The sequence below is a fragment of the Nymphalis io genome, chromosome 1 (assembly GCF_905147045.1).
Source record: "Nymphalis io chromosome 1, ilAglIoxx1.1, whole genome shotgun sequence".
NCBI lineage: Eukaryota > Metazoa > Arthropoda > Insecta > Lepidoptera > Nymphalidae > Nymphalis > Nymphalis io.
The window spans coordinates 5,160,369-5,171,867 of NC_065888.1; the positions used below are offsets into that span (position 1 = coordinate 5,160,369).

The following is an 11,499-nucleotide window of genomic DNA, read 5'->3' on the forward strand; positions in this document are numbered from 1 at the left end:
AGCATTTGTAATGTAAGTACCTTAGTAGTACAATTTGTCATATTTATAAGTTTTTAGTTTGAGGATCAAACATTCAATTTTTACAGGCTAGTTATAGGTATTTGTTTAATATAAACATAATTCAGAATAATACATTGAATACCTTTAGTGTTGTCATAAGTGACAGTGACGTGAGTATGTACCGATAAAAAATGCATTTCAACGTTAATCTTAAGTTTATTGTTAATTTTGAAGATGATTTGTGAGTAACGCCGTATCGCCAATGGTATAAGATGAAAAAATCCTATTGGACCATCAATGTCGTTGTCAACGGTGCATACACTGACTAAATTTGTCAATTCTAATGTTCCACAAGGCTGTGTGTTATCCTCTACTCTGCCTCTTCTGCATGTGAAGCCTAATTAACATCTAAAAGCTATGTTTGCTCAACAAGGTACGACAGTACTTCACGTCAGCTCCTCGCCTAAAATTCTACAAGGTGAAAATTCAGCTCCATATGGAGTACAGCTCTCATCTCTTTGCGGGAGAGATTGCACTTTGCATCTTCTATCACGTCTTTTACGTGGAATGCGCTGCGAAACTGTTTAGATTAATCCCAGGTGCTGTATGTCACTGGACATCGCATCTAAATTCTAAATTCCATGCTACCATCTCGATGTCTCAAAATCTACTAATACAACGCTTTTTTTAAAGGATTTCATGTCTCACACAGCCACTCTGCGGAACCATATTTTCCGGCGACTTTTTCGAACCGTTATGACATAGAAACCTTTAAGAACGCTTACACATTCCTTAAAGGCCGGCAGCGCACCTGCAAGTACTCCGGTGTTGCAGGTGTCCTTGGACAGTGGTAATCACTTTCCATCATGTGAGCCTCCTGCTTGTTTGCCCCTTTTACATAAAAAAGGTTTCTTCCAATAAATAAACTATCGCGCCTCGAATTGTGTATGTAAAATTAAAATGTAGGAAATGTATATTATATTCTGTATTGATATTATCTTCAGTCGAAAGCGGAAAGCACTAGTATCACTACATGAAGAGTACGGACTTATTGCCGAACACAGTTATGATCAATCTGCATTAACAAAAGATTAAAATAAACAATAATAATAAGCTCACTAGTATATTTCGCGTGATTTGTGAAAGCATCCGCGATCATAAGGTCTACTTTCGGTAGATTATTTGTTAGTCTACGTGAAAATACTGCGCTTATCTTAGCATCAAATAATATGTTAATAATCGTTCTAACATTATTATAAGTGAAAGAACGTATATGGGTTGTCAAATCACAAAGGATAGAATAAATACAAAATGAGGTATAAAATAAATACAAAATTATCAATACGCGTATCGTAAAAGAGTCGCCCGCAATAACGATTGAGAGAAGTGACGTCACAATCAAAACGTAATCAAAACGTAATAATTTAATTTATTTATAAAAAAGTTTACATAATATAATCACAATTTTTTCACACATGTTATTATATTCATTTAATGATTATATTAGGACAAAAAAAATATCATTTTTAAATTTACATCTTCCTAATAGCTCAGTTTGACAAATAGCGTTTAAGTAAAAAAAAACTCAACAAAAAGTAAATTTGTAATAAAATATAAAATCCTGTTTGGATTTTATAAAACAACAGTTTTCTTAAGAATAATATTATAGTTATAAGTGGAAACTTGACTGGTATGTGTGCTAACATTAATATCAGTTATAAGAATGAATTTACTGTTTGTTTCCCAAATAAATAAATATATATATATATTCATGTTATATGTATATACACATGTTATAACATTAATTATATATTATACTTATAAGTAACATCGATTATTACTTGTTTCTCGATATTTCAACATGACATAAATGAACCACCATACTACGCACCTCTCTAAAGACTATAGATAAAAAAAGTTTAAGGAAAACTATATGAATTAAATGATTGAAATAATATATATATATATCTTATTTATTGATGTACGTTGGCAAACATATACTCATGTGATGCATTTCTGGTTGATTAATGTTTATTATACATTAAAATTAGGAAATTCTCTATATTTTTTTCAATCAAATGAGATTTAATTTTTTTATTGGCACCATCAAAAGCAATATTTACTTAATAAATTAATTTAGACAAATATTAGTGATATGATTATATCAGTATAGAACTGATGATGTACAACATCAAAAACATTAATAGTATAGGTAGCTATAAACAGGTTGCTATCTATTTATAGGCATACTATTCACGTTTATTGCAGTTACACATATACATACATAACTACATTCATAAACCTTGTTATAAATCGAACTATATAAAGACTACGTAATTTATGAATACAATAAAGTTACCAGCAGGACAGATTTCCACCTAAATCTACGGGTAAAATATTATGTCGATTGGAGTATTTTAACGTTACAACACACTGTACTACATCGCTTATAATAACAGAGTACTTTTACACGAAAATATTTTTAGCAGAAAATATTGTAAATAGATATATATTAAGGCTGTTATTTTTAATATAAAAAAACCTTATTATAGGTACCTATACAAGCATAAAGGGAAAATTGTTTTTTGAAGCTGGCAACTTTATTAATTTTATGTTTTTTAGTTCTCTCATTTTCTTTCATTGAATGTTGTTACCATTTTCCGTCTGAAAGCTAGTGTTTTTCAATTCTCATGAACGCTAGCTATAAATAGCATCTACTTTATTAAAGGAGTTACTGAAATTTTTGGTACATTTGTAATTTAGTTGTTTGTTATACCAATATTCTTATTAAACGTTGACCGGCTTATAATTAATTTTGGTGTAGGAAAAATTAATTAAAATGAGCTACCGAGATACCGTAAGTAAACTATAATATTTTTTTATTTACTATTTTAGATTATTTTCAATATAACTTTTATATTTAATTATTTAAACGTAAAGTTAAAAATAGATAGTACGCCTCGGCCTGGGCCTATTTTTGCATCATAATAGTCATCCAGTCAAGGTCAATACTAGTCCATTTAAAGGAGGCATATCATTTTTCTATCGTAATATAATATGATCAATGTTTTCTGTTCTTATTTTATATAGCGAAGTGAATATTTGTTTTAAAGCTTCATAAATCATTTCATTTAATACAGTAACTGGCATTTTAATTTCGAGCTTTTGTATCAGTGCATAGACTGTTATAATATTATTATTTTATTTACATTTTTATTGTGGTCATTTAAATTTCAAATGACATTCTATTTTAATTAAATAAAATTTCAATATGAATTTTAAGAAAAAAAAAAATATTCCATAAGACTAATAAATTACAATGTAAAGCTTATCTAGTGTATTAAGTTTAACTTCTGATAGACAATCTCAGTCTAATCTTAATGTAAATACACAAATAATATATGCCAACAGATTAATAAAAAAAAAAAAGTTAAATTATATAACAAAAATCGCCCTATTTTAAAGATCACAAAACATCTATATATTAAATGTTACTATGATTATTGAATAAGTATTGTTTATTTTTTATAATTGAATAATTCTGTACTGTTCTCATAAATAATGTCTGTTATTGGCAGTATTCTCTATATCCGAGATATCCTTCTTACTCTGCGGCTAATGAACAGCGAGTAGGCTCCTACCTAAGGACATTAATGGTATTTATCATAACATTACAGTTGATTGGGCATGAAAATGCCCACTATGCCTTCAAACTGTTTTAATAAACAGTAGGATAATATTCTATATAATTTCAATTAAAATTTACATGTTAATGACATATTTTTTATTGAAATCATATTGATAGTATGCTATAGCTATTTTGTGCATGTTTTTATGTAATTATATTAATAAATTTTTATTTTTAACCAAAAAGTATTTCATACAAGCTTAAAAAATTTTTTTCTTTATTTTGGACTTATATATATTTTTTCATCTATTACCTTGCAGCTTCAGTGTGGTTGGGGTGCTTTCATGATGTTTTCTTTAACAATTTAAACATTATATTCTAGTTCTAGGTATTGGGCCATCTTGTCTCAACAAAATTTTTATAAGACTACTAGTCTTGGTTTCGGTGGTTTCACCTGTGCTTCAAGGTAGGAGGCAGGTGGGGGACATAAAAAAGACAAGAGTTACATTAGCATATATATTATTTTCTATAATTTTCAACCCTGAACAAGAGAAAGAGATAGCAGTATGTTCACAACCAAATTAGTGTACAGAGATTATGTGTAACAACACAATCCCGTATAAAATATAACTAATGTTTTTTTTTTTAATTTATGTATTTATTAATGCTGTATTTGTTCAAGTCAAATGAAATAATTATTGTTTTTGCTAGCTTCGTGAATCATCCCAACCTTGTAAATATGCAATTAACTTAATGTCTTCATGTAAATAAATATGTCCAGTAACTACTCTATCATAAAGGAAAAATAAATATAGATAAAGTTGACTCGAGTTTTAACTTGAACAATACAAGTTGTTAAAATTATTTGTGTATATATAATATTAATAATGTATTTCATATTTATTATATTAGTAATGTATACAGACAAAGTAAAGTACCTAGTGACAAGGCTGATATATATGTACATTAATTGTTTGTTTATCAAAGTAAACAAAACCAATTTTAAAAGTGTGCATTGCTTATAAATTATCAATATCCAATCGAATATTGTAAATGATATTATAAATAAACAATGAATACTAAGACGCATGACAATATTAATGACAATGCGTTGACTAATGCGTAATGGGTCAGTCAATTATATGTGGGTGTATTAAATTTAAGTTTTATGCGCAGAGCTATGGTTCAACGCCGTCTCCGGTGTTAAGTTCGGTGTCATCTTTTCGATCTCGTCCTTACACCGGCCTGGGCGTCACGTACAGCCCTACGCCAGATGTCAACGAAGTATATCCGGGTCTATTCGTCGGAGATGCGTAAGTTCTATTAGTTCTTGTATTATCACATTATATTAATTCTGCATAAACACTATAAATCAGTCAGTGATATTTTTAGAATCTGTTTTTGTTATCGATGAGTCTGTATATCCATAAATTTCCAAACAAACTCCACATAGAACTGTAATCGGTAGCAATTTAGGTTGTTGGATCAGACAGTTGTTGTGGAGGTATTATCGCCGTCTTCTCGCGCATGTCCCCCACTTCAGGGTGACCGTGAAATTGACTAGGGATATAACTAGAGTAATGCTGATATCGATTGTTAATAAATTGATATATTTTTTAAAACAACAATTAAATATTTAGCGATTGGTATATATAATTTTATAGATGTGAATTCTTATTTGTGAATATAATTTAAAGTTGAAAGACATTTCGAGTAATAAATATATTTATTATTTATATATTATTGTATAATTATAGTACAGTAAAAGGGTCAAATAAAGATGTTCGTATTGTTTGTCGATAAAGGGTGGCAGCAAAAGACAAGGTCTTCCTTCGTCGTATGGGTATAAACTACGTGTTAAACACGGCTGAAGGCAAGCGATACACGCAAGTGGACACGGATCATCTCTATTACCGAGATTGTCCCGGCCTACGCTACAAGGGTTTTCAACTGATGGATCTTCCGACAACGGATATATCTAAGTATTTCCACATTGCTGCAAGTTTCATCGACGAGGGAATATCTCGTGGAGGTACGTTGACGATTATATTGATTTGATTACGACCTTTTAGAACTTTCGAGAGTCTATCATATTATAAAAAGTCATGTAAATCGACTACAGTACAGTCGAGTTACATGCCTTCTTATAATATGCGTCATCTAACTTGGGAACTAAAATGTCATGTCCTTTATGCATGTAGTTACACTGCGCTCCTTACTTGCGGATTGATGGATTTTTTTTATAGAATAGGAAGGCGGACGAGCATATGGGCCACCTGATGCTAAGTGGTCACCAACGCCCATAGACTTTGGCATTGTAAGAAATGTTAACCATCGCTTACATCACCAATGCGCCACCAACATTGGGAACTAATTAATGTCCCTTGAGCCAGTAATAACACTAGCACACTCGCCTTTCAAACCGGAATACAACAATGAGTGGGTGGTACCTACCCAGACGAGCTTGCTCAAAGCTCTACCATTAGTGGATACACTTGGGAGAGAATTTAATTCGATACATGCCGATTTGCGCTAAATATTGTTTATATTTAGAAAAATATGTTAATAATAATAATATCCGTAGTATACGATACGATGTTTCGATATTTTATCTGTTTATTGATGTTATTAGAAAAACATAAATAGAAAATAAATCATTATTAAATGAATGCAATTATAATTAAGGGTCAAAACAGTTGTAAATATAATAATTACGATGTGACGTGACCAGTTCATTTGACGATAAGTTAAAAAAAAGTTCCGTACATACGATTCCGATGTAAAACTAAACGCTTATGAAAGCACTCGACTCCGAATTTACTGTATTTTTTTTTTTACATCAGATCATATTTTTTTAACTAATATACATATATAACTGAAATGATTATGAAATTTAATATTTTCATTTTAGTGAGAGCCACCTTTTCTCTTATTCCATCCAATTTTTGTTACGTCTAATCGTTTTATTTGTCTCATAACATATCTAGGTACATATTTATACATATATGTATGATTATGTACCTAGTCCCTACTTATATCTTATTTTATATATTTTTAAACAACACCACCAAAACAAAGCATATATCGAAACAAATGTGAAAAAGGTACAAAACAATTTGTGTACAAGATTAAATTGTGCCTGAGTTACGGGTGACACCACATTCGCTTTGATATTGGCAACGAAAATAACAAGGAAGCGTCTATAGCGCAATGGCTTACTGGTCGCCTAGCGATGTAACAAAATAAATCGCAAGTTCGATCCTGTTTACTTGGGCTATTGTCGTAAAAAAATAAAAATATTACGTAGCCATAGTGAAATTATCACTACGTCAAAATTATGTTATGTATGTATAACAAATGATAGCTTTGCAATCGCAGATGTCAAAAATACCGCAAAACATAAATAACGTGTTTTACGATAAATGCAACTAACTCCTGCAATTTCTACGATGATACATTAGTGAAACGTGAATAGTAAAAAGGTCGGGTTTATTACGTACAAACAAGATTAAACTATATTTAATTTCAGTCGCACTTTTACATTTATGTTTTTTCTAATGCAGGAAAACTAGTGATGTATTTTTTTTTAAACATTTTTACTAATATAAATTGACATAAGTATTCTTCTGCGGAATTTTTAGTTAGGGTTGCTAAATATCTGAATTTAGCAATATTCAAAACGTCTCAATATTTACGAATATGTTAAAAGTGTTTATAATTACAAATTCTTAATTTTTTAATATTTATTCACCAATTATATGTTTTTTCTATAGGTTTCTAACAAAACAAAATAAATATCAGCAATTTCAGATAAAAGTGCTATACGTTAATTCATTTATGTATGAAATCGCTTAACATGTTGGTAACCTTAGTCGTGTACTGGATTAAAATTAGATACAAATCTGGGTTACTGTTACAGGTCGCGTGCTCGTGCACTGCATGATGGGTGTTTCAAGGTCAGCTACTTGCGCAATCGCCTTCCTAATGATCAAACGAGGCATGACCTTGACAGAGGCACTCGCCCTAGTTCGCTCCCGCCGCGACATCCACCCCAATGACGGTTTCATCCGTCAACTGCAAGAGCTAGACAGGGAACTTCGCCTCTCTCGGGTCCGCTGACATCAGACCCCCGTGCCGCCTCTCTACAGTTGGTCGCTCGAAAACAGGAGCTCCCATCTACGCGTGCGAAGTCTCGACCGAGCTTATTCTAGTCGATATTAAATTGATTTGGTCGTATCAAACGAAAATTTTGAGTTTACAAACTGAGATGAGCGTATATAACAAAATTTTTCTAACTGTTTTAAAATCTTATATTATATGTTATTTATTGTTATTGTATGTCAAAGTACAAAGTTTTCCTTTGTTGATCTATTATGGATCAGATCAGAGAGTATAACTTCGTCTGGTCTTACAGAGTAGTAATATTTTTCATATAAAATTATAAATATTTATTATGGATTGTTAAAATATTCTCGTGTGCCATTTTATTTTACTATTGATAGATAAAACTGCTGTTATTTTTTATATTGTTACCTTTGACTCTAGTATTATAATGCAACTGTCCAACGTATGCATATGTAAAACTTCATTGCTTCCAGTGATCAAAAAGTATAAGTTTTACTATAATAGTACAATTTACGAGCCTTATACTTGGGGAAAATTTTTATCGGATGATTACAATACAAACAAAGATGGGTATTTTATTACAAAATTTTCACCCAAAACTACAAACATTTAAAAGATTAAACATTTAAAAGTGTAATTACAGGCACAAGGGACATAAAATCTTAGTTCCCAAGGTTGGTGGCGCATTGGCTATAAGCGATGGTTGACATTTCTTACAATGCCAATGTCTAAGAGCGTTTGGTGACCACTTACCATCAGGTGGCCCATATGCTCGTCCACCTTCCTATTCTATAAAAAAAAAAAAAAAAAAAAAAAAAAAAACATGAAAAAACTATTTAAAGTATAAAATATTATATAACTTATGAATATGTTTTGGGTGAAACCTGTAATCGTGTCCCTCGAATAAGTTAAGTTAGACTTCTTCAAGACTGCTGTTTATGGGACTTGAAAGATTGTTTAATGAGGTAGATGTAGCTTAGTGTGTGATGTGCATTGTGTGCGTAAGGCACGAAAACAAACTGTCGACCGTGACCACTCATTGTTGAAGGGTCTCGTTGCCAACTTGTGACATTTGGCTGCACACGCATCGTGTGTCATTGTTCTAATTCTATTTTTGATATCAACATTTAATTTGCTTCTAATAACATCGCTTTCATATGTTTATGCCATCTATAAATATGTTATTGAAGAGTTATCCAAGTGATTCCAGTTTCATCGAGCTATAACCAATAACATATATGTATATTCCACTCAGAATAAGTTAACTGTAACGGATTCTTATTTTGCTTTTAGACTGTTATTAAAATTCACATTAATTTGGGTCCAATATCGTCGTATAAACAGGCCTTCGTAACCTAACCCATTCATTGCCGACCAAGAAAATAGTTACGATACCTCCATGCTATGGGCGTCCGCGGCGCGGCATCTCCGTATTTTATTTTTATACATCGGCGTAAATTTCCCCCCCGAGCTTAAAAAGTCAGAAGTGTTCAAGTTTTTTAAATTTTGTTGTCGATTTAAAATGAGTTTTTGTGATAGTTTTAGTGAAAATATAAAAAATTGAATATTTACTAAAAGCTAATAAGGTTTGAAATAGAGACGCCAATTGATGCCCTTGGCATGTGAATATAAATTTCGTGGATTCGCTCATTGCAAATATCCAATCGTTTGTAAGTAACAAGTAAACTTCAAGAAGCTGCATTCTAGTTGAAAACATTTTAGTTATAATATAATAATAATATTTCAATTACCTCCGACTATCAACTATCCCTGTCAGAATGAATACAATGGTGATTGCTCGGCCTTTTGATTCTTTTATAGTCTCTTTTGTGAATTCATTCATAATCATTAGCAATTAACTTACTGACGATAATAATAAGTAATTTAGTTATTGAATTGACGCCATATAGAATATAGAACCTATTTAACTATCTATGTAGCCATACAATGTATAAAATATATTACTCTATTAAAATAGTCTTTATACAGCTATATAAATATTTTCACATTTTAATTAAATATAGGATCAGAGTATGGTATTTTTGAATTGTAATAAGAATTAAAACATTCAAAGAATGTAGTAACATTATTTATTAATAATAGATTTTAAATGTGGTTTGTGGCTCATGCAGGTCTAAATCTTGCAGCCAGTGTAATATTATGTAGCAGATACAAGTACTATAGGGGGTAAATGTTGTGATATTGAAAAGTGGATTGAATAATTGTTAAGCTTTCTTTTTTCAATTATTTTTCGAAGTATGTTTTATGTGATAAAAGATTCTCTCTTTAAAATAGTTGTCATAGCTTGTTATTGAGTCATTGTATTGCCTTATATAGAGGAGCTAGTTAGTCATGGTGTTAAATTTATTTGAAATATTTATTATCTGTATTAGGTAATCTCTTTATAAAAAAAATCATATTATTATTTAAATTTTTTACATAATTTCTTTGTAACTGTGATAAATATTTTATGGTAGATAATCTTTTTAAAGTACAAGTCGATGAAATGAGTCCAAATAGGTTGTTAGCTGTTATTGTCATGTTCTAAGAATGTCGAAGATTGTATTGTCATCATGCAATGGTCTTAACTGCTGTATAATTTGGTGTTAGGTTAATAACATAGAACATTAATAAGAAAATGTAAAATTATTAATTATATTACTATTTATTGAAAATAAAGTTATTTATATTAATATTGTTTTTAATTAATATCCTGTAATCATAACAATGATTTGTATATTCTACACAACATAGTATTATGTCGTGAGACTAGATACAAAAATTGGCTCAAAATCAGTGTTTCGCAACGTGGGGCCCACGTCCCACAGGGGGGTAATTTGATAGTTAAGGAGGCAATTTAAAAATGGACTCAACACGACTTTAACCCTTTGTAAATCATTTACAGTGATTTACTGATAAAAAAAAAGAAATCATCTTGATATAACAACGTGGAGACTTGAGCTTAAAGCTAAGTAACTTGGAACCTAACATAAAATTTCTGTGCAGTAAAGATCAAGCACAAGGATAGCACTAAATGAATATAGAAAAATCAATATTAAAATTATTTTGAATTTCATTTTTTCATTATATGTTTTGAAATTTTACTTGCAGTGTTTTGATAACAATTTGATAGTGATTTCTTCCTAAAACTTATCATTTATATTTCTTAAGGGAACAAAACAATTTGTAAAGGTTAAAAATTATGTATGGGGTGCCTAAAAATTTTAGAAATGTTAAGGTGGGGCATGGCCTAAAAAAGGTTGTTTAGAGAAGCAAACACTGCTCTAAATTAAGATTATATACAGTTTAATGTGTAAGATATTCAATCACTAGAAATACAAATAACAATTAACTAATTGTGTGATCATAAATTTAATTGAGATTTCTACAAAAACAAATACTTTGCAAATAAAGATAATATCTGATTACCTTTCAGTTGTCATTGTAGGTGTTTTTGCATCAGTATGTTTGGGGGTGACTAAGACACGCAAAAATGAGCTACTAGGGACAGAGTAAATGTATAAACAATTAAAAAGTAAATGTGGTTGTTTTTGTTGAATTTTGCAGTTAATACAGATTAACCTAAATAATTCAATTGCAATTTATATAGATTGGAATAACTTTTGAATTATTTATCAAATTGAATGAAATTTTAAAACATGCTCAAATCTGCGCTGCACATAAAAGGAAGGATTATAACTAAAAGAACAGTAATTAAGATACTATAATATTTTATTTATTAAAAA

General features: G+C 30.3%; 1 protein-coding gene across 2 annotated transcripts; it reads left to right on the top strand.

Annotated features, from left to right (window-relative positions):
- Positions 1-2,635: 2,635 nt before the first annotated feature.
- LOC126768481 (dual specificity phosphatase 29-like) lies at positions 2,636-10,446 on the top strand. 2 transcript variants are annotated; one of them, XM_050486625.1, is made up of 5 exons: positions 2,647-2,857; positions 3,579-3,656; positions 4,805-4,941; positions 5,434-5,660; positions 7,548-10,446. In XM_050486625.1, the coding sequence occupies exons 1-5, from the start codon at positions 2,840-2,842 to the stop codon at positions 7,745-7,747; spliced, it is 660 nt and encodes a 219-aa protein (XP_050342582.1). In that variant the 5' UTR covers positions 2,647-2,839; the 3' UTR covers positions 7,748-10,446. The 2 variants fall into 2 exon arrangements, with proteins under 2 accessions (XP_050342591.1, XP_050342582.1); XM_050486634.1 differs by lacking the exon at positions 3,579-3,656 and having other exon boundaries at positions 2,636-2,857.
- The last annotated feature ends 1,053 nt before the right edge of the window (positions 10,447-11,499 follow it).

Bases quoted from the DNA above. Each gene is read 5' to 3' on its own strand.
- LOC126768481 (XM_050486625.1), top strand. The intron at 3,657-4,804 runs GTATTTATCATA...TTTTATGCGCAG, and splicing joins CCTACCTAAGGACATTAATG to AGCTATGGTTCAACGCCGTC. The intron at 5,661-7,547 runs GTACGTTGACGA...TTACTGTTACAG, and splicing joins CGAGGGAATATCTCGTGGAG to GTCGCGTGCTCGTGCACTGC.